General features: G+C 39.8%; 2 protein-coding genes and 1 pseudogene across 2 annotated transcripts; all 3 read left to right on the top strand.

Annotated features, from left to right (window-relative positions):
* Nucleotides 1–11,499: 11,499 nt before the first annotated feature.
* Nucleotides 11,500–12,484, top strand: LOC148102096 (uncharacterized; annotated as a pseudogene).
* A 3,335-nt stretch (nt 12,485–15,819) lies between these two features.
* Nucleotides 15,820–20,109, top strand: LOC102786346 (uncharacterized). Its single transcript, XM_087842692.1, has 4 exons — nt 15,820–15,884; nt 17,209–17,277; nt 17,390–19,086; nt 19,927–20,109. Exons 3-4 carry the CDS (start codon nt 17,398–17,400, stop codon nt 20,107–20,109), a joined length of 1,872 nt encoding a protein of 623 aa, XP_087698818.1. The 5' UTR covers nt 15,820–15,884; nt 17,209–17,277; nt 17,390–17,397.
* LOC118455990 (uncharacterized) lies at nt 19,107–23,750 on the top strand. The gene is made up of 5 exons (XM_087843541.1): nt 19,107–20,114; nt 20,423–21,454; nt 21,610–21,765; nt 22,391–22,483; nt 22,752–23,750. Exons 1-5 carry the CDS (start codon nt 20,109–20,111, stop codon nt 23,061–23,063), a joined length of 1,599 nt encoding a protein of 532 aa, XP_087699667.1. The 5' UTR covers nt 19,107–20,108; the 3' UTR covers nt 23,064–23,750.
* The last annotated feature ends 384 nt before the right edge of the window (nt 23,751–24,134 follow it).

Raw genomic sequence — 24,134 nt, 5'->3', positions numbered from 1 at the left:
GCTGTTCCTGTATCGCCGGATTAGGGAGATCATGTAGTCATGCGGCTGCTATTCTGTGGAAGGTATATCACTTATCTGGATATCACAATGTTTAAATCACTGAAACAGAAACACTGGACTGGTCAAAGGCTGTGATTAAGGAGTCACGCTACTGCCATCTAGCCAAGTATTACGTGGAGCACTGTTTACATGTGAAAGCCACTCGTTAACTTTGTGTGGGCTGTATGCTGTACAATCACATGAAGATAAAATATAAAAAAAATTAATAAAAGACTGCACATTAAGGGCAAATTTACAGGACAAGAAAAACTATAGTTATAAGAAGTGACACAGGGTAGTATGATACACGTTTGTTTATATATATGTATATTTGTACACACACTACTTTGAAAAAAATTAGACTGTGGATGTATATTTCTGCATCAAAAAGTAACTGACTATTAATATAAAATGGATAATATGGGTGACTTTGCCAGTGTTTATATCTGTTTTGGATAGGATTCAGGTGTATTGACCCAGTGTATTGTTAGTGTAAACTTCCTCGTTATGTTAAATCTAGAGTATTGACAGAAAAAACTATTAATGTTTGTTACAGGTGCAGAATGCTGCGATCAGTGGAAAGACAGGGCTTGCGTGTACAGACGAGCAGCGCAGGTGGAATGCAGGGACAGCAAAGAACCTTGAACCTAAACGTCTAAGCCAGATAAACTTCAGACATCATAGGGCAGAGCAGCAGTACGATGTGAACTCCCGGACTGCAGTGACACAATCTCTCCCTAACACACCATATCACCTTACACACCAAGACTTTATTGACAGTGTTAGCAAAGCACCAGTGAAGCCACTTTTCCTCCTCAAGAACACATTAATTGGAAAGTGTTACAATGCCTCGCCATCTGCAGGTCCTCACCGCAACAGTCAAGTTGATGAGCAATTTTTTCAGCCACACCAAGCACACAGTTACAAACTAAGCTGTAATCCATGCAGGGCATTCTACCAGGCATACATTCAAGTTTCTGAAGAGCAAGCAGAACAATTACAAGAAGAAACAAAAGAGCAAAGTGCATCTGATTTGTGGCACAACTGCAGGAAAATCAGACTTACAGCAAGCTCCGCTAAAAAAGTTCCAGTACGTGCCACCACAAAAAATGATAAATTTTTATCTGAGCACATGTACCCTTCCTTTCGTGGGAATTATGCAACAAACCATGGTAAAGAAAATGAAGTTAGAGCTTGTCATCAGCTGAAAGAACAGGGTATGAACATCCTTCACATGGGTAGTGTTATCAGCATCCAGGAGCCATGGCTCTCTGCGAGTCCTGACGGGGTCATTGACTCAGATGTGCTTCTAGAAATAAAATGTCCTGTGCCGACTTATCCTTCACTCACGGAGCAGCTTACCCAGAAATGCAGCGATATCAAATAGGTAGATGGCGAACTGCAGCTGCAGAAAACTGGCAGCAGAGGCTATTACATGCAAGTGCAACTTACAATGTTTTGCACAGGGCTCAAGACTGCCACACTTGTGATCTGGACACCTACTGAGCATGTTTCATTTACAGTGCAATATGATGAAGCATTTGTAAAGGAACAAGTAAAGCGCTTGAGAGGGTTTTACTTCTCATATTTCTTACCTCGACTTGTAGAGGAGTATGCAGCAGGACGGTTTCAGTTAAATGAGAGATACTTGAAGATAATGGGCAAGGTTTAATGCATGTTACAACTATAAATGGGACAGTCAGACACCAACATGTCTGCAGAGTTTGGTCTCTGTCTTGTGAATGAAAGGACACATTCAATATGAAATCTGTTAAATATTTCAATACAACTAAAATGTACATAGTTGTAACATATGGTGGGAAATGAATGACAAACTGACAACATTAAATGCTGTGAATAGTTCTGTATTTCTGTAATCTTCCAACACAAAAAAATGTCAAGAATGCACAACTAATTATTGTAGATTTGAGAAAAACATCTTTTTTTTCATTTAAGAAATTTATCACATTGTGGTTGAATAAAAAAGTAATAATTGTTCAATTGATTGCAATTGTATATATATATATATATATATATATATATATATATATATATATATATACATACATACATATACACACACACACATATATACTGTATCACATAACCTTTCTTCTAGAACAGAAGATAAAAAAGGGAGACCTGGAATTATTTACTCTCTACATATATGTACATCAAATTTTAACTTTAAAATAATTACATTACACTACACAACTTTATGTCCTGAGTAACCATCTTAATATCCCAGAGTCCACAATTGTTCATAACATACACATTTATTGTGTATCACGAATGAGATCCTCTCTTAAGTTCACTAGAGCAGCACATATTCTCAGTATCGTGTCTACTTTAGGAGCCATGCTTATAGGAACAATTTGTGAAAGTATTTTGTAGACTTTCAAGCGTCTGATTGCTCTTTCAACATGGATTCTTACATTTGCAATCCGACGTGTGTATGTTACCTGTTCCTCAGTTAGCTGTCTACGTTTTTTTGTGAAAGCGGGTATTACTAATCTAACTTTTCTCTCAAAGAGTAAGTCTTTAATTGTAAAACCTCTATCTGCCATGACTTCATCACCAGGTTTTAGGTATGTTAATATTCCAGAGTCCATTGTGATAAATTTGTCACTACATCGGCCGCCATATGCCGCAGACACAAACATGATTAGTCCACATGGTGCAACAGCAACTAAATATTTGACTGTGTTGTGTGAATAATAATGGCTGTATGATTCCCCTCTTGAGCCCAGATTTCTGGGTTTCTGTAAAAGGGTCTCACTGCAGTCTATAATGCATGTAGTATTTGGAAAGTTCTTCTTGAAGGCTTCAGGCATAGTTGCTTGAATAGTTTCTTTTGGCAGCCATGGAATTAATGGTCGGAGAACTTCCTCCAGCTTGTCTAACCAGTGTGAGATGATCTTGCTGGCCATGCTTTGTGATATATGAAACTGGCGGCTTAGGTCACCTATTACTCGGTTACTCTTTAATTTCATAAGTGTCATGAGGACTTGATCTCGGACAGGCATGGTAAATTCATTGTTGTCATATCCTTCCAGTGTCGACACAAGTGTGTTAAATGTTTCTAAGGCTATCCCAGTGTACAGCAAAGCGTCTGCATCATTTTGAAGAATGAAATATGCAACTTCATCACACTGAGTCATCTTATCCTGCACATCTTTTCTCCGAGACCTGTTGCAGTATTGATGGTCTTGTTGCGAAGGATCCTCCCACTGTGTGTGGACTGAGTGCAGATGTGGCTCAGGGGGTTGTGTGGAGATGCTGGCCTGGTCTAATTCCACTGAACATAACACTGTGGAGTCTGAATAAGACAAAAATATGATCAGATGTACAGTCAAACTGTTAGCATAAGAGAAACTGTAAAGTGTCACTTAGCTTATTATATTTTTTGAGTGAAATTTCTCATTCTACATTTTTTCACACAAATGCAAAATCATAAATGTCAACATAAAATGTTCCTAGGTCCCCTAAAAATCTGTCACAATTTTATTCCATTACTGTGATTAGATTTTATTTTTCATTCTAAAAAAAAAAGTCACCAATGTTGGTATCTTTGCAAAGGTTGCTTTTAACGTTTTAACTTGAGTTTTCTCGACTTGAAAAAACATGTTCTTTATAAACACAAACCTAAGACTTTTACAGCCCTTGGAGCTAATCTTTTGGCAGCATGCGGCTGGTGTTAATTACCACCACGGGTGTAAACTTTCGTTAAAATTGAGACTTTGCTGCTAATAACCAGCTAGTGCTGATACTAACGCCATTCACCATAGGCTATTATTTAGTAAAAGTAATTGCGTGATTAAAATGCGAAACGGTGGCAAACCACATTTACACTTTCACTTACCGGGTACAGATTCTGTGTTTTTGTTCATATTACTGGAAGCTGTCACACTCAAAGTGGTCCGAGTGAGCTTTCTTCTTTTCTTCGGTGGGGGTCGGTCATAGCCAAGATAAAGCTCCGGGTCGGGGTGTAGCTCTGTGGGCTTTTTATCGATAAAATGAAAGGAGCAAACATAAACTCTCTTTGGAGGGTGTTTGAGTCTTAAAGCTGCCAGCCACGCTAGTTTCCAATCCTCCTTCCGCGGCATAGAGTGCAGTGCGTAGGGCGGTGGGCACGGACAGGCCTTTCTAAGTTGCTCATGTTCAAGGCAAAATGTTTCTAATGCGTTTTTCAGTTTTCTTGAATTATTGTGGCAGCCGACGACAGCACACGTTGAACCCGAGCTCATCTTCGAACAGGTAAAGCCACTTATTACCGCACAAAGTAACTAATTTTGTTGTTAGCAACGACTGAACGCTGGGTCTTGCTTTGAGTAACCGGAAGTATAAAACCGGACAACGGAAGTAGTGGTCTGTCATGGCAGCCTACGTACGCTCTTACAGAAACCTGTGGATACCACTCTGGTGGAAATCCATCACATCCTGGGGCTTTAAAAGTCTTGAGTTTTGAGATCCCAATGTTAATCTCTTCTGCTGATATTTCTCTGACGAGTTTTTCATTCTGCTGCTTACCTATAAATGGTAGATCTAGGCTGGATAAGAAATTCTGAATCTTATGCTCATCTGCTTTATCCGGTTGTGTGTATAGCTCAGCGTAATATTCTTCAAATGCTCTCTGAATTTCTTCGAGTTTATTAGTTATCTTATTTGTTTTTAAATTTCGAACTTTATGAATAGTGTTCTCCTGTTGTTGCCTCCTGAGTCTCCATGATAATAGCCTAGCAGCTTTGGGTCCTGCCTCATACCACCGTTGTCTATTATATTTTAATTTTTTTTCAATTTCCTCACTTAAAATTTTGTGGATCTCCTGTTTAACCGGCCTCATCTGCTCCAATCACCTTGGGGCACCTTGTAACGGTGTGCAGTTGTTCCAATTTTTCCAAATTTTCCTGCAAATCTGACAGCTTTTTTGCTCTCACCTTCTTTAGGACTGCACATTTTGCAATAATTTTACCCCTAAGGTATGCCTTAGCTGCATCCCATAAAATTGTGGGATTAACTGTTCCATTGTCATTGAGTTCTAAATATGTTTTTAACTCCTGTCCCATTTCTCTTTTAAATGAGTCATTATTTAACAGACCTGTGTTAAGCCTCCATAAGGTGTTTTTGGGGCTAGCTTTAAACCCAATCTTCATAGTTAGTCCCGAATGATCAGATAAATCTCTCTGTCCTATTATGCAATCCTTCACTCTGTGGAGATCTTTACTAAAAGTAAAGAAATAATCAATCCTCGAGTACATATCATGTCTCGCTGAATAAAATGTAAATTTGCGTTCATTTTTGTGTAAATATCTCCATATATCTATAAGCCCCAACTCTGATAACATTGTTTTTACTTGTTTCTCTAATTTAGTTCCCCTCCGGTCTCGGCTAGTTGTATCCCATTTTGGATTGTTGAATTCTCCCAGTTCTTTGAATCTTTGGGCTGAAGGAAGGACACTTACTCGGTGTATAAATGCTCAATCAACAATCCTTTATTTCCATACACTTTTCACACACTGAGCATAACAACCATCATGATGGGGAGAGATGCAGAGAGGGTCACAGCAAGTCTCAAAATGGCGATGTATTACACAGCTTTTTATAGTTTTCTACTAGCCCCCACCTGGTCGTAAACCTAAACATTCACACTCTCTTATCTGTTGTGGAGCCTAAGTTATGACCTCGGGCTCCCTGTCTTTCTACCCCCTACAAAGGTGGGGGCACAGAGTGTTGTCTGCTTTTGCCATCACCGGACCAAGGTCCTTCGCACGCAACCTTCTCAGAGAATGATTTAAGCAGTCTGACATGACAAGAAAACAGCGTAAAACATTCACAGCAGATAAATGGTGGCGCCCACTTGTCTAACAGAACCCAAAGGATGGTCACATTCTTTTAATCCCCAGAGATATACTTGAACTTTTGTCTATCCTACTAACAAAATATACTGAGACATTTGGTCTAATCATACTATAAGAATATACTGCAAAGGGGGTCATATTCTTTAACCTAAAAGTATAAGGAAACTAAGTTACATATTTTGCACACATCGTAGACTAAGGAATACATTTATGTTCTACAGCTGTTTAACATAACTCATCTACCTTGACTATGGGTATAAGATAGCCTAATTCAAAATACTGATTTCACAGGATGGAGAAGTAAATTGAAATCTCCTGCACATATACATGTACCAACACTTTCTGCAGCAATAAGACTGAATATCTCCTTAAAGAACCCTGTACTACTACCAGGGGGTGAATATATTACACAGCGTGACGTCTTCCTGTTCCATTTTCCCTTTCACCAACACAAATCTTCCCTCTTTATCTTTATGTTCTCCAGTAAACTCAAAACCAACCTTGTTCGGTATCAGAATGGCCACTCCTCTTTTTTTGCCAGATCTATGTGAGGCATAATAAATATTTTTGAATCCCATTCTCTTCCACTTCTCATGTTCTTCCTTTGATAGATGTGTTTCTTATAGAAACGCAATATCAATTTTTTCCCTTTTTAGCTTTGAAACTATCTTACTCCTCTTAATGGGATTCTTTACACCATTTACATTCAAAGACAATACCTTATAATACCACATATGTTTTATGTATTTCCAACTTATTTTCCTGCACCAGCAAAACAATACTCCCAGCCCTCAGAACACATAATAAACACACATGAACAAAGACAGAACTTGTCTTAACCAAATAAACCAGGTCTTCCATAAGAGAGGTTTTTTTTCTCTCCTCTCAGTCTGGGGGGAAATGCCACAGTGTGGGGCCCCTCTCGTTTCCTACTTTAAAAGAAAAAGGGAAACTAAAAAACAAAAACAAAAAACATGTGAGTCACCTGCATCGGACCCTCACCACTCCATGATCAAAAGGGGGATCGTCTTAACAGCGAAACGGGGCCGGTGGGGCACAGGTGTTACTGCTCCGTACCGACGTCCTCCGTGTGCTGGAAAACCTTCAGCTTTTCCCGTGCGCTCCCGCGTAGATCAGCTGTATTCCCGGCGCGTCGCGGCCCAACCACGCCCGTCGGTAGCATACTGCTGATCATCTCCGCCGTAATGCCTTTGGGCTTTCTTGTGGCCACCGGTCCCACCGTGTATCCGCGTCTTCTTAGATCCGCCACAGCTTCCTCCGCGCTATTGTATAAGACCATTCCCGAGTCAAAATGAACCCGCATTTTAGCAAGCGGGGTCTGGAACTGGATGGCGTTTTCTTTAAGTACTTTTTTAACCGGGCCATACTCTTTTCTCCTCATTTGTATGTTTTCGGCATAGTCGTGATCAAAGAAAATCCGTTTCTCCTTTATATATACAGGCTTCTTCCATGCAGCGCGTAGGATTTGTTCTTTAATATTGAACTTTAGGAAGCGCACCACCGTTGATCGAGGGGGCGCCCCCAGCGGCGGCTGCACTCCCAGCATCCGGTGAGCTCTCTCTATCCCTAGGTTCTTCTCGCTGCCCAAGTCCACGCCGTCCCCCAACTCCGATATCATCATGCTTTCCACATACCTTAGCATGGAGGTGCCTTCTATGTTCTCAGGGATGCCATATATCCTTATGTTATTACGGCGTGAGCGCCCCTCCAAATCCGTAACCTTCTCTTGGAGCTGCCTCTGGTTATCCAACAGCTGAACAATGGCATCCCTCACTCCAATGTCCCATTTCTCCTTCCCCACCATGTTTCTTTCCATTTCTTCCAGACGTTTCCCCACCTCCTCGATCCTGCTTGTGGCGGCGGTAACCTGTTGATTTATCTCGTGTGTTAACTCGCTCATTTGGGCTTTCATGTCCTCTTTCAAACTTGTTCTCACAAGCGATAGCTCCTTCTTCATCTCTGCCTTAAGGTCTTGCATGCCCTCCGCCACTACTTCACTCACCACCTGTCTGAGGGGACCTAGCGCTGATGTTGTGGCCTCCGCCGCCATCTTCTCGCCCTCTTGCTCGGAGCGTGTTTCATTTGTCTTACTCTCAAGTCGCGTTTCTAAGCTTCGACCTGGGGCTCGTCCCTTCTTATTTTTATCTCCGCTCATTATTCTTGAGGGGAAAGTCGCTTTTAATGGATTATATTCTTGAATTGCGGATTATTTTAGCTATCGATGCAGGAGGTCCTGTTTATGCTGCTACTCTCGCCACCATGACACCGGAAGTCTGTGACGGCATTCATAATGTCGGAGAAGATTGTATTCTTTGAATACCGCCACAGTTTCTTGACAGATGAGACAAACAGCCTTTTCTGTGCATTGAACAAAAAAATTATTGTGTGTCCACTGCAGGTTAAATACCCTGCATTATGAATAAATTTTTCTCTTACCTAACCTTTTTGCCATTATTTCGTTCTGGGGGGGGGGTCACGTTCTCGTTCTGGGCAAAGTGACGTCGTAGTAGCAAAAAAATTTTTTTAGCGTGGTTCACAATTCAAATCAAATGAGTTTTATTAACATGAGGAAACATTTCCAGAGATTCAGTCGGGCAGGCCCACTACACCCCAGTGTTCTATGGGTGCATTAGTGTTGATCGCGTGGCCAGACTGAAAAAATAATAATGCATCTCTAATATTGTTCAGGGGGCCAGGTCAAATGTGGAGGCGGGCCGTAGTTTGGGGACCACTGCTTTAGAGCTATACCGGTAGCATTCTGCCTGTTAGCTTAGCACAACAACAACAAAAAGGCCTCTCTCACCCAGGAAACACGCAGAGAGAGAGAGCGTCACCCTGTAACCATGGCAACCGTAATGCTGCCACCTGGAACAACTGTCAAACAAAACCCAAACAGTCCTGACCCGCCACAATATGAAACAGGGAAGTACCGCCGTGTAATCCATTTATTTCAACAAAGTAACTGTATTCTAAATACCACCTTTTTAAACGGTAACTGTAATGGAATACAGTTACTCATATTTTGTATTTTAAATACATAACGGCGGTACATGTATTCCGTTACTCCCCAACACTGCATATATGTGTAAAAAGCAAATGTATGAGCTGTGACAACTGTTTCTGATAGAATGAGGAGTAGACTGATATATTAAATATTCCTTTATTGGGTGAGAAAATCAAACTATGTCATAACTGCTTTAAGTCATACAGACTAGATATCAGGGCCTTAAACAGGCTGTCTTCTGCTAAATGGGTCAAACTGGGCAGAAAGTCTACAAACACATAACATCCTTATAGAATATGATGTAACACTATAGATCAACTTACCTCAGAATATATAAAGCATATAAACAATTACAGCAAAATAATGCAACAAACACACCAGTACTACTAATCCAAAATACTCAAAGCTTCATAGAACTGAAACAAACATTTATTTTTAGGTCCATTCTGCTGCTGATACATACTTTAGGTTTGTGAACTTGCTTCTGCCTTTCATAGTGTTTAACTTGAAGGCCCTGAGTACTTTCTCCCACACTGAAAACACTGATATAATTATATTAACATTACCTAATAAGACTGATTCAGGACAGTCAATTAGTTATTTTAAACTTCCCTAGCAGTCCTTCACAAACAGGGAACAGTCTGTCTATTCTCTCCATCTGTCAGCTGCTGCTGGCTCTTCCTCCTCCTCTTCCTCAGACACAGCTGAGTTTGTCCTGGTGGATCATCAGGGGTGCAAAGCCTCACAGATGATGTGCAGCAGTGGGTCCCTCAGTCTGTCCTCACTCTGGACACTTGCAGTTGTCACACATGGAAATCAAATGTGTGATAAGCTGCAGGATTCAAACACAAGTGTAACTTATAAATACATGTTCATACTTTTATTACACAATCAGAGAGAAAGAAACAGAGAGAGAGTGCAGGACAGACAGACAGGTGACAGTCTCAGCTGTATACACTGCTACAAAACAGCACCAGAGAAGGAGGATTTAGTGTTTGTGTTATTACGAGTGCTAAACAAGAAGAGTTCCCAGATGGTACAGCGGACACATGTGTGACTCCTGTGATTAAAGCATCTCTCTTTCAGCTTAACGAGTGAACCGTCAGCTCGTTCATACAAACGTTAAAGTCTGTTTGGCTCGACACCACCGAACAGAGGCAGCAATATAACCAGGGCTGCACAGAAGTGGTCCACAGGTGCGCATTTGCTGTCAAAATAAAAGACGTGCACCAGATAAGCAGTTGCAACGTGCGTTTGCATACATAAGATTTTCTGGAGGAGGACATAGATGTGTTCAGAACTCTTGAAGATGTCGAAGAAGCAAGCCCCGTAAGCAATTACTTTGGCATTCCTGCACCGCAAAAGAAGCGCGCATTCTCGGAATTTATCGGAATTTCCAGGAATTCGCGCTTCTTTTGCACATTAACAGTGCAGTGAATCCTGCTTGTGCCGTGATATTCAGAACTGCAAACCAAGCAGCATTCACTGACTTTTAGCTTGTTGTGTTTGTGGATATCTGACTGACTTTAATTATCTATCAAATCATCACATTCTCTGTAAGATTAAGGTCAACTATTGAACGGCGTATATTTTGAAGGCTTTAAAACCAAGTTACTACTAACATCGCTAATGGCACACTACTTTGCCAACATGTGGCCAACAGTAATGTTTTAATGTTCTTCATTATAACACATTTGCACAGAAATATGTGATATAATATTCAGTCCTTACTTTTAAGAGTTTACTCTTCGGCTGCTCTGCAGCAGCCATACTTTTCGGCAAAATTATCCACATCCACCGCTGCGCTATGAAGTCTGGGATATGTTGGGCCATGAAGTCTACACCGCCACATCCTTAAAATCCTGGGAAATGAAGGACGCATTTGAGGGCCGCATTTCGAGCAGCCTTTGTATTGGGACAGCCTTCGTCGCTGTGACGTAATCGGCCTTAAAATGCGGCCTTTGAGGCTGCAGACTACTTGCACAATCACTTCCGCGTTCTATGTAGTCCTGCCCCAGTGCTTCCGGTGTGGTTAAATCATGGCGACGTTCTACACTCGCTGCCTACAAGAGCTCCCAAAATTGAACATCACTGATGGATTTTCAGAGTGACGACTACCCCCGCCACCAAATTAGATTTAAGGATTTAAGTTATATGCTGCATCATATATACACAACTACGAAGGTAAGAAAACATAAATTAACTGACAAAGAAACGTTAGCTAACGTCAATTGCAAACACTACGTTACTCCGCTATGTCCTTCATTTGATGTCAATTCTCTACAGTACATGTTTTCTTAAACTGTGTTTTATGTCGTCCGAAACTATAGTTGAGATTTTCTTAACTAATGTCACCTTTGTTGTTAGACACTGTTATAATAGCGTTAGGTAGTTGGCTAACTAAGCAGGTAGTTAACTACCTAATGCTACTCTTTCTAAGTGTAAAGTATATATGTTTAAGACATGCTGACATGAGTAATACAGAAATAATGCTAATTGTACTTGTATCTTTGTTCAGTGTCCAATAAAGACAGGTTGTCAGGGGAGGTCGGTGTGAGAGCCCTGTGCTACAGGTCAATGAGGAAGAGTGAGGCACTACACAGACAAAGTGTAGGCAGGAAGCTGTGTAAAGTTGTTAATCCCTGTTCAGTGGGGTTCAGTTCATTTAAGAATTAGTTAAGTTCATTCCTAAAAGCCCATCAACTTGAATGTTTTCCTTGTCTCCCTGCTTTATCACATCTAATTTGACTAGTCAGATAGTTAAATCAACGTGTGTTTGGGTGATCAAAAACATTTGACACCAAGTTAATACTGCAAATATACACAATCTAAGTTATTACAGTTATCAAGAATGGTTAAGTTGTTTTAATAGGGAGAGAAGGAAACACTAAGCATTCAGGTGGGTACGTAACCATAAAACTGAACTATGTTCCTGTTCAGCTCTTCCATGAAGATGATGTTATATTTTTAATTTTCGTTCTTTCTTCTTAGATTAAGCTTCTGGATTCATCGCCGGTGATACTGACACATAGCCAGTGCTCCTGTGTGGCAGGCGCTGTTATGTGCAATCACACAGTGGCACTGCTCTTCCATGGCATGGTGGGTCCGTTACCAGATCCCTGCTTGTTCAGATTAACGGAGGCATATGCAAAATTTAATATTGAGGACAGACCACTTGTGACCACAATGAACATGAGACCTGACAAGCCCCTTGTGGAAAGTGCCTTTGGGCTGGTGCAGGAGGGCAGTGTTCTGTCGTATTAGCAGCTGGTTTTGACAACCCGGTACATCACACTACACCGTGATGCACCACCAACACCGCACTTGCCTCTGGAGGGGTATGACATCTTGCCATCAGATTGTGTGTTTGTGTGTTCAGAAGAAGAGCTTCTGCATCTGACAAGCTTGTCTGTAACTCTGGAAATGGCTCACAAAATAGAGGAAGCTAAGTGTGAGCAAAGCTCTTCGTCTGAGTGGCATCAGCTCCGTAGGCCCAGAGTGACTGCCTCTAGGTTTCGGGAGGTGTGTCACGTCAGAGGCCAGAGCTCGGCAGAGTCACTAGCAGAGCGTATATTGAAGGGAACAAGGCAGCCAAGACATGAGGAGAGGAACTGAGATGCAGCCTGCAATAGCAGCAGAGTATAGTAGGCTAATGAATGTTAACCCTTTAAGACCTACCATAGAACCAAGTCCGCTAGAGCTTATATTATATTTTTACATGCTGTGGAGCCATTTTTGGGAGCATTTCAAGTTGCTATACATCAATACAACCATTAAAGCCTAAATGTTAATAATATGCATGCATTAAGTGCATAGTAATTATATAAATTGCAAAAAAGTTCAATAAACTACAAAAAAATTGAAAATCGTTTTTGTTTTTTAACATATATGTCTAGTTAGAGAAATTTAAGAGGCTTATCCCTCAAAACTGTAAATACAAAAAAGTTGCACAAAATAGTTTCCCACCACAGGAAATTTATTTTGAGTGTCTTCATAGTTTTATTTTTGAAATACACCAATTTTTATATACTGCAGGAAAAACAAAAACAAAAATTATAATGCAAATTTGCAATAAAGCAGCATATGCATCAAAATAAACTATTTCCAGCAGTGCAATATGAATCCTAAGGATCCCAGAAACCACACAGAAAGTCATAAAGTCAAACATAACTTTTAAAAACACCAGTATAGGCTCATGAGGCTATATGGTAAAAGGCAGGTCATGGCGGACATGCGATAGTTCGCGCTGATGGACATAGGAAGTGTTATGAACAGCTGATCGGATCGGCAAAGCGTGTTTCTGGAATATTATGTTGTTGTTGCTGCAAGTGCTTTTTATGCAGTTTTTGCAAAGCTATATGTGGAAGGAAACTGTGACCGAAGACAAGCTGATGGCATAAGATGTAAGTACAACTCCTCCGGTTTCATATGCAAAAAAAATTATTGCACTAGCTTACGTGGTTGCAGAGCTACCGAGATTTAAAAATAGTTATGCAAAACAGAGCGTGCCCGCTCCGACCGGTTTTAAAGGGTTAACTACTCACCCTGTGGTCTGGTCATTCACCCCATTGCCCCCTGGCTTGCTGCATCTCCTGATGGTGTTGTTTTTGACCCCAATGAATACCCCCAATTTGGCCACGTCGAATTCAAATGTCCCAATGTACAAAACTTTATTGACTGCAAATATGTGCAGATGGAATGTGGTACCCCTAAACTAAAAAAGAGCCACGCATATTACTGGCAAGTGCAAGGACAACTGCTCATCAGTGGGATGCAGTGGTGTGACTTTGTTGTGTGGGCACAAGAGGACTACCTAGTGCAAAGAATATACATGGATTCAGATGTGCACAATGCAATCAGAGAAAAGGCCGACTATTTCTTTTTTTTTTTTAACCTATATATGCCAAGATACCTGTGTTTGGAAAAATGAACAGTGAAAACATAGCAAAAATAAAAACAGATCCTTCAGGCTGGCTGGAACAAAATAACTGATGTTTTATTTGCAATGTATTTCATGAATTATTTTGTTGTTACTTGTTGTTACATGTTACTTTTATGTGAAATCAATAAACTGTTATTTAAGCAATGGCATCAATTTCATTTTTTAAAAACACACATTAAAACATTGAATTTGTGTAGAACTTATTTACATGGTAAGTATTTAAAACTCCATGCCTAGCATACCGATATACATTTAGACAATAACACAACTGAGGGAAGAAAATGACAAATGGTATTTTGGATGTCTGTGAAGGTTCTCAGTCATCCAGGTCATCGTAGTCAAAGGAGCTTGCAAAGAAAAGCGTTTGGCCTTCTTTAAGTTACTTGAAGACGTTTCACCTTCATCCGAGAGGCTTCTTCAGTTCTAAGGTCAAATGGTGGAGAGTCCCAGATATAAACCTGGTGGGAGTGTCCCCCTACAGAGGGACAAAAGGACTCCCTGATGATCCTCTAATCGCCTGAGCCAAGGTGTGAAACTGGGTGTGGGTCCCAATCAGCCAGAGTTTCGGGTGAGTTTATTGTGAAACCTGACCCCACCTTATCATGCGAATTCCTGAGGTCAGATGGCCCAGGATGTGAGTGGGCGTTAAGGCGTCTGGAAAGGGATCTCAAAACTGGATTATAGATGGCAGAGAGTTGGTGTCGTAAACCACCGCCTCTGTTCAAAGATGGTCGCTCACAGTGGACATAGATGCTTCTTTCACTCCTCTTTCAAACCATCTGTCCTCTCTGTCCAAAATGTGAACATTGGCATCCTCGAAAGAGTGTCCTTTATCCTTAAGATGTAGATGGACAGCTGAGTCTTGTCCTGTGGAGGTGGCTCTTCTGTGTTGTGCCATGCGCTTGTGGCTGTTTGGTCTCTCCAATGTAGAGGTCTGGGCATTCCTCGCTGCACTGTACGGCATACACCACATTGTTAAGTCTGTGTTTTGGCGTTTTGTCTTTCGGGTGAACCAGTTTTTGTCTGAGCGTGTTGCTAGGTCTGAAATGCACCGGGATGTCATGCTTGGAGAAAACCCTCCTGAGTTTTTCTGTTACACCGCTACATAGGGGATGACAATGTTGTTGCGTCTGTCCTTCTTATCCTCCCTCGCTGGTGTCTGATCTTCTTTTCTATTTTGGTATTTTGGATGTTCCAACAGCACAATGTCACTTATGATTTTAAAACGATTTAGTGATTTACTTTATAATTTTGATAAACAATTTTGTTGAATCTGAATAGTAATATAGTATTATAATTAAACAGTATTATTAACATTCAACATTTGCAATGAATTAGAATGATCAATAACTGGAACTCAACTATCAGCACTCAAGTACCATTTCTGTAATCAAGTATTGTCAGCTGAGAATGAAGAAATGCAACTGTAGTGGCCTCAGCTGCAGGTCATTTTCCATAAGTTACTTGTACTGGCACTGGTGTATTGGGAAAAATCCATCTTGTCTCACTTAACCCATTTTTTAACTAATCCTGTGTTCTGGTAATTTGACAGCATACATGCTACTGCAAACAGTTGGTTGATATTGTAAACATGTGACATGGTAATGATGCTATCAAAAAGTTTGTTCTGTTTAATCCTTCTAATGACTCGTTCCACATGCACCCTGAGTCTGGCTATGGCCTGTGTCTCCTTAAGCTGGTATGCTGGCATCTGCTTCTGCACTCAAAAAAATCAACTAGGGCATGTGTTTGATTAACAAAGTAGTAATATGTTTACATTACATGAAGAAATCATTTTTATGCTCATTAAATGATTCATTCTTTTTTGTTGAATATGAATCAAAGAAAACTTTGATGAGTTAAATTCGTTCATGGCAATCCAATGAGAATGAGGTCCATCAAACCAACGGCTCTGATAGCGTCATGTATTGCGCATGCGCCACGCCCACCGGATGCGGAAAGGTCCGTTGAGACGTTAACGAGCACGTGGAGTTACTTCTTTGGCATACCTGATAGTGAGGTAAGTAATTCACATATTTCTTGATATATTTATTTAGGTTATTGGCGTGAGAGATAAATACTAGTAGTTAAATTTTTTTTACCTGTGTAGTGTGGTGACTTAGAGGAGCTTTATATGTAGCAGGGAGTGTAGCAAACATTTTTCAAATGTAAGTCGGTGAATTTGATTTTTTTTTTTTTTTTTACTTAACCGGAGTCGCTAATTGTTGCAACAGAGCAATAACTGATGAGGCTATTTTGGTAAGTTCGGTTTTTTTGTTTCTGTCGACTTTGAATGAGGTGTGTTTCATGGTTATCTGCGTGGTTAGGACTGTTTTTTTTCTCTGGAGTTAGCTAACTTTGAAGAGCGGGAAAGCCGCGTAGAGCCGTAATGTCTTCGCGTATAGCTCCGTGAATGACGGGTTACTTTCCGCTTAACCGGATTTCGTGATTGTTGGTAGCAGTGGTAAGACTGACTGACATGGTTTTGGTGATTTTATGAGTGTTTTATGATGCTCTATCTAAAATTCCTGTTTTTGTCAGTGGAGTTTAGTGGCGGGCAGCCGCATTAACTGGATTGATGAAAGATTTAATTCAACTAAACCAGCGTTTAGGGGAGTTAATAACAAGGAGTAAAATAAAATCTGTCACAATAATTGCATGTGCATTTTCTTTTTTTGTAATATATTCACTTAGTTTTTGAATTCAGAATGATTTACGTGGATAATTGTTCGGGTTATAGTTTCTCTGGTGCTCTGCATTAAGGCTGACTGAACGGGATAGACACCCCTAGCTGATCGTGTGCACATTCGCACCTCGAAGCGCGTCCAGCGCGAACTGGTCGCGCTTTAAAATATGCAATTTTCACGCGCATGAAGCAGAGATCTGGGAGGAAGTAGTGCCAGATGGTATGTTATTAAAATGGCAGCTGTCGATCTAGCGTTTGAAGAAAGAGTCTCCCTTCTGTATTTGCTGTGGAGAGCAGAGCAGTGCGTAAAGGACGTCCTCACCGCACCTGGGTCCATCAGGTCCTCCACAGGACCGCAGATTTTACCAGCGTGAGCGGTAGACATGATAAGCGCGAATGCACAAAATGCACCACACAAACTGCAGCGCGTATTTTACTTTGCGCTTCAAAAGCTTCAGTCGTGTGAATCAGGCAGAAAAGTGTTTTCGGGACGCAAATCTGCTTCCGAAGTTTAGCTGGACCTCCATTGACTTTACATGTAAACCTGAAGCTCTGGTCGTGTCTATCGCGTTCGGTGTGTACACACCGTAACAGTCTGTAGATATTAACCCAAATTTGTCAGAGTAATAACTTTATTTTAATTAATTTCTCTCCCCAGAAATACATCACAAAATAGAGCCACATTCCCATGCTCTGAGATTCTTATGCACCTCCTCAACAATACATGGTAAGTTCATGTTTGCCATATTATTATTATTCTGTTTTTGTTTGGTTTTTTTGGATCATGCAGAAGTTTAATCTCCTTGACATTTTCTAATGCATATTTCATTTTTTATCAGTGACGTGTATGTGGCAGTGCAAACATTGTGTTACCAGAGAGAGCAGTAGGTACAAATTACTTCAACATTATAAACTACATCATCATTACGGAATAGGTCAACATTATCTGTGCATATATGTTAATTGTCCGTGCACATTTAAGACTTGGAGTGGACTGAACACTCATGTCTATAAAGCTCATTCATCTCAGTTTACACAGACAGCTTCAAGTTCAGTAACTTTTAAATGTGAGTTATGTGACTGCAGTGACATCTTCTCTGAGAGAGATTTTTTTGTCCATATTGGAACACATCTGCGAAGTAACGAGACAGTTAGTTGTGTGTTTCTTGGTTGCCCTTTCAAGACAAATATTTACAATACATTTTATATACACAAAAAGAGGAAGCATCATCCACACACACTTAAAGATTTTAAAGGCAGTGTAGTTACATGTGTGGACCCAGTTCAAGTGATAGAGTCCTCTGATAACGTAAGGGCTACCTGTTCTGCAGATGTATCCTATGGTGAATTTGAAAGTGAGTCAGTGACAGAATGTGATAATAGTGCTGTTGAAAATCAGCCAGAACTAATTGAACGGAAATTAGCAGTAATATTGTTGAAATTGGAACACATATTTCATGTTCCAGCAAAAGGATTAGATGAGTTCTTAGAGGAGTTAGTTTTTCTGTTGAGTTCAGCTAGTGTACCTCTGACAAAGCGTACAATTACAGAAATTTTCAAAAGCCATAACCTCCATATTAGTCAGGCTGTTATTGAAGAGCTTGCAAATTCTGTATGTGTTTCTAACCCTGTGGCTAAAATTTTGGGAAAGTGTGGCCCTCTTGCCACTCCTTATAAAAGAAAACTATACTACATACAAAATTTTAGGGTTGTAGAGCCTGTTGAGTATTTTTTATCGATAGACCAAAGGAAGTCATTTCAGTACATCCCTTTATTACAGTTATTGCAGGAAATATTGAGTCACAATAAATTGCTGGATAGAGTGATTGAAGAACAAATAGCTCAAGAAAATAGAGAGAATCTGAATGGTGATCAGAGGGTTTACAGATCTTTTCGAGATGGTGAGCATTATAAAAGAAATAGTTTTCTAGATGTTGAGAAGCTGAGAATTTCTATTAACCTTTATATTGATGATTTTGAGGTTTGTAATCCTCTTGGGACCTCACGGAAAAAGCACAAGCTTTGTGGTGTATATTGGGTCTTGGGCAATTTACCACCTGGTTCTCATTCAGCCCTTTCATCCATTTATTTGGCAGTACTTTGCAAGAGTGAAGATTTGAGGACATTTGGGTTTGAAAAAGTATTTGATCCACTTTTGAGAGATCTGGTAACTTTGGAGCAACATGGTGTGTTCATCAGTCAGTTGAACGAGTGTATTAAAGGAACTGTGAGCTGCGTCATAGCTGACAACCTAGGAGCCCATGGGCTGGCAGGTTTTGTGGAAAGTTTTTCTGCTGAATACATATGCAGATTCTGTACAGCTAAAAAATCTGAAATAAAGTCAGTGACTGCTGGTTATTTTGAGCGTAGAACACCGGAACTTCATGAATTCCATTTGAAGCGTGCACAAGAAACCGCAAGTGCTTGTTGTGGAGTTAAACGAGATTGTATTTTGAGTAAGAATCTGAGCCATTTTCATGTCACTGCAGGCTACCCTCCAGATGTAGCACATGATCTGCTAGAGGGCATAATACCAGTGGAACTTGCGCATTGTTTTTCTTTTTTAATCTCTAAAAAGTATTTCACCTTAGACAAACTTAACAACTTGATCCAAAATTTTGAGTATAAATGGGCAGATAAAACCAACCGGCCTCATGCAATTCCCCAGACTTTCTCATTAAAAAAAAATATTGGTGGAAATGCACATGAAAATTGGTCTCTACTTCGTTTGTTGCCTCTGATTATTGGTCCACTTGTTCCAGAGGATGAACCTGCATGGCATATTGTTTTGGATCTGAAGGACATTGTGGAGCTTGTTGTAGCCCCTGTCCAGTCTGATGAGTCGATTTCATACCTTGAGTGTAAAATCAGTGAACATCGCCAGAGATACCAAGAACTTTTTCCAAACAACAGTCTTCTCCCTAAACATCATTATTTGGAGCACTATCCTGCTCTGATTCGGCATTTTGGGCCTCTTGTCCACAAATGGACAATGAGATTTGAGGCGAAACATAGTTTTTTTAAACAAATTGCTCGCCATACAAACTGTTTTAAGAACATACCTGTTACACTTGCCAAAAAACATCAGCTCATGATTGCCTCTGACTTGCACTCTTCTGACCATAAGACACCTTTAATGGTAAATGTTGGCTCATCAGTACCAATTGATGTTCTGAAAAGTGATATCGCAGTAGCTATAAAGCAAAGATTACCAGATGAAACTGATGTCCATATTACAAAAAGCGTGTCATACAATGGCATGAACTACAGCACAGGAATGATAGTTGTTCATGGGCAATTATTTGGTTTGCCAGAGTTTGCAGAAATTCTGCAAATTTTTATTTTGCATGGCAGAATATACTTTTTTGTAAAAAAGTTCTCTGCTTGGTATCGAGAGCACTTCAGAGCTTTTGAACTTGACATGTCACATGTGAGAGAGGTGTCTCTGATTGAGCATGGGGAACTACTCGATGACTACCCGTTAGCTGCCTATTCAGTGGGAGGCCTGCGTCTGGTTACTCTGAAGAGACACACTAACTTGCAGGGTAAACAGGAGTGATGTTTGTAAGTATTTCCCCCTATATCACCTGGCACAGTAAATAATAATTCATACTTTGCAGGCCAATTTCTACTTAATTTATTGAGAGTAGATTTTTTTTTAAGCATCTTATGCAAGAATTGTCATTAATTATAAGAATGCAAGACAAATCTGGAAAATGCACTATTTACTTTTCCTTCTCCAGTAAAAAAAATCCTAGAGGCCAAGGTGACATCATCAAATTATTGTTGACTTTAGAATTTGTTACACACACTCGCACAATAGTCAAAGAGTACATCTTTATTTATTTTTTAAATATTTGATATTTGTCCAGGTCAATGTGATGGCCCAGCCCATAAGACTGAGGATCATTCTCGGAGAAGATGATGCCAGGAAACTAATTTTACCAGCTGGGATATCAGACTCCGTTGGGGAATTGTGTCAGGAAATAAAGACAAATTTTGGAGTGCAACAGGATTTTGGTCTTCAATATCAAGATCCTGATTTTGGAAATGAGTTCGTAAATCTGACTGCGATCTCTGAAATTAATGATAAAGCAACTTTAAGGGTTGTATACTTGGATAGTGTGCAGTTGCAAAGTTTTACAGAAGATGAAGGAGTGACATGTCAACCAGTGCGGAGTCCAACACATTCCTTTTCAAGCTCTTCAGCAGACACAGACAATACAAGGCCCGTTTCATCGTCAGGTTCATCACCGTCTACAAGACTGTCAGTGTGGCCAAGTGTCTTCACAGTCCCTCGTTTCAGCTATGAGGCTGAACTGCAACTTGAAAAGGCCAATGCTGAGTTCATTGCTGGTGGAACTCATTTGACCCCCTCACCAAAACTGAAATCCCACCTTTTAGAAAGGCTGGCTGAAGAAATAATAAAATTTAAAGTCTATCCAACTGACAATGACCTGAATGAAGTTGCAGAAGCCCTTGTCAAACAGCATCCTTGTCTGAGGGAGCAGGGATCCTTCAATGGCTGTTATGGTTGGAAAATTAGCCTCAAGTATAAAATGGCCAATGTCCGGACCAAACTGAGAGGCCTGGGCTGTGCTGAGGTGTTGGTAAATTCACTAAAGAACAAGGCCCAAGACAAAAGTCAGGCAGCATTGAATGTGAAAAAGCCTAGAAGAGCAGAAGTCAATTACTGTCCGCAGTATCCAAAAGGAGAAACCACTGACAGCCTGGAAAAAGAGAGAATTGCACTGCTTTCAGAGGTTCAGAAGAGAAACAATGACGATATAGTGACAATGAAAATGCAGAAGACTTTTTCGCACAGGAGGCAAGAAGTTATTCAAGGACAGCCCTTCATTGCAGATTTTAAAAGCAGATGGCCAGCTCTGTTCACCGAGAAAGAGGTGCATGTCCTATATGTATAGCTTTATGTCGCAAGAGTGTGTTTATGGTTGACCAGTTATTTCTTTCTTCACTAATATTGTGATAAAACGGCTAATAATTCCTGTTATGTCCTTCCTCTGGTGCATATTGTAAGTGCATTGTTCATGTTTTTCAGATTGACAAGGAATTCCTGCGCATATCGACAGTACCCCTGCTATCTAGATTCTTTTATGAGCTAGACTTGTACACTCCACGCATGATGGAGCTCTTTCAAGGCAAAGGTGGAGTGGCTGGCAGAAAAATCAGACACATCATGGTGGCCATCTCCAAGGTGGGTTAGATCTGTGCTTAAGAACTTTTTATGCCCATAACCTGGCAATTTTATGAGCGAAGATATCTATACATATGGTAGGCAAAAGTCCTAAGAGGTTTTCATATTGTTATACAAATTATATATTATATATATCTTATATTAATAAGTAATTGATAAAATCGTATGGTTAATTTTGATCAAAATGAAAAAAAAAAGTGTTTGGTTGCCTCATTTTGTGTCTGATTTGGTTTAGACAGATGTTTCGAGGTGGTTGTAGCTCAGGTGGTAGAGCAGGTCAGCTACTAACCAGAAGGTTGGCGGTTTGGTCCCAAGCTCCTCCAGTCTGCATGCCAAAAATCCTTGGGCAAGATACTAACCCCATATTGCTCCCCATCCATCGGAGTGTGAATGTGTATGAATGTTAGACAGTAAGCACTAAACAGTTTAGAAAAAGTGCTTGTGTGAATGGGTGAAGGAATTGTTGTATAACGCGCTTTGAGTGCTCCGAGTAGAAAAACGCTATATAAGAACCAGTCCATTTACCATATGTACTTGCCTTTTGGACTCTTCCAAGCTAAGTATTCCTTTTTCAAATGCTGCCTAAAAGCTAAATATTGTCATTATGGATTCCCTTTTTTCTTAGGATGACACAATACATACAAGACGAGCATGCATCCTGAAGTCCTTGTGTGTCTACCTGAACGAAGACCATGAGAAACTTGTGAAGGAATATACGGTCAGTTACATTCACAACATGTTCTGTGTTATGTAATTTGCTGCAGGAGTTATGGGTAATTTCGATATATGAAATGGTAAAATGTGACACCCCGTGTGAATAACAGATATTGCAATTGGTCCTTGTTTTGTTTCATGTCAAATTTCTGAGGTGTGAAACCAGAGACATAGAATTTAGTAAATATATCCGCATATTCCCGCTGATTGCTGAATTCCTTTTTTTTCATATCTAGACTCAAACAAATGTATTATTATATTTTACGTCACAGAACACTGAGGCCAACACTGAAGCCATGGAACAAACTGTGATGGGAGTGTATGTCATACAGCAGGAGGGTGCGGAGCCTGGAGATAACCCAGAGAACATCGGTGTCCTGATTGAAGGCGTGGAGGTTCTCACTGGTTTGAGGAGCATTGCAATTGCTTGTGCTCTGTTATTTGGACTGATATACTGTCTGAACCTAAGCTACCCACCGGAGCTCAAATGCACTTTTGAAGTCTTGCAAAAGATTATCATGAAGCTAGATGGGCAGAGGTTGTCATCCAAGGCACAGTTCCTAAAAAACAAGCTAATGGGGTGAATGAGCTTGAAACAGACTCAGGCAAGGCAGATATTTTTTTCAAGATTTCTCCAATGCAAATATGTGTTTACCTTTTTAAAGTTTAAAATTGTAAGTTATAAAATGTTCATATAAACTATGTGGTTTGCTCAGTGGCTATTAAACAAAGATTGTTGGTTCATAACTTAAAGTCTTAGACACTTGAAGTGTAAACACTGATTTTTGCCAGATGGGCAATTGTTACAAAGGCAAAAGCACACTGGTTTTCACAAATTGTTTGAGTGGAGCAGTTATACTCAAAATTGAATGTTTTCTCCACACGTTAAATAGCATAAAGTCACTATTAATGGATACAGCCTGATTAAATGGAGGACTAATGTATGCAAGCAACATAGTAATGTTATAGTAATGTTGAATGTTATGTCTGAGCTTTAAATTGTGTTAAAATTCATATTGTTGTTTGCAATGCATATTTTACTACATTTTACGAAATTTGCTTTGGGGATAATATTTTTTGTCTGCAAACTATTCAGCAGACTTTGATTTCATTTTTATTTTATTTTATTGTATTTTTCTTTCAGTCAGCATGTCTTGATCTGGAAGTTCTGTGGTCTTAGTATGAGATGGTTGAAGGGGAGAAAGCTAGGCTGAACTGGGATCCTGCCAACTGTTTTAAGAATGTTCAAGCAAAATAAAAGAGATGGTTTTGCAAGTTATCATTTATGTATGTTTCATTAATTTAATTAAAAGTAATGTTTACATAAGCAATACAAAAACTAACTGAAACACGATTGGTGTAAGTACTACAGACATAAATTACATTTGTTCATTCAACAAGATTAACATTGGTGTAACAAACAAATATTTTACTAGTTCATGTAACAAGACTGACTTTTGATGTGCCAAAGTGTTTGAACAATGTAACATGAATTTAAATTAATTTAATTAGACTAACTTGGTACAAACATGTTAACTGAATAAAAATCAAATTAACTGAATGTTAATGTTTAAATTATGTTACACTTACAAACATATATCGTCTTGAAACAACACAATCAAGATGGATTAATATAACATGATTTGTTTAGATGG

The sequence above is a fragment of the Neolamprologus brichardi genome, chromosome 7 (genome assembly GCF_056152115.1).
Source record: "Neolamprologus brichardi isolate AB-2024 chromosome 7, ASM5615211v1, whole genome shotgun sequence".
NCBI classification, from domain to species: domain Eukaryota; kingdom Metazoa; phylum Chordata; class Actinopteri; order Cichliformes; family Cichlidae; genus Neolamprologus; species Neolamprologus brichardi.
The sequence above is the reverse complement of the archived record's forward strand: the minus strand, read 5'-3'. Positions and strand labels throughout refer to the sequence as shown.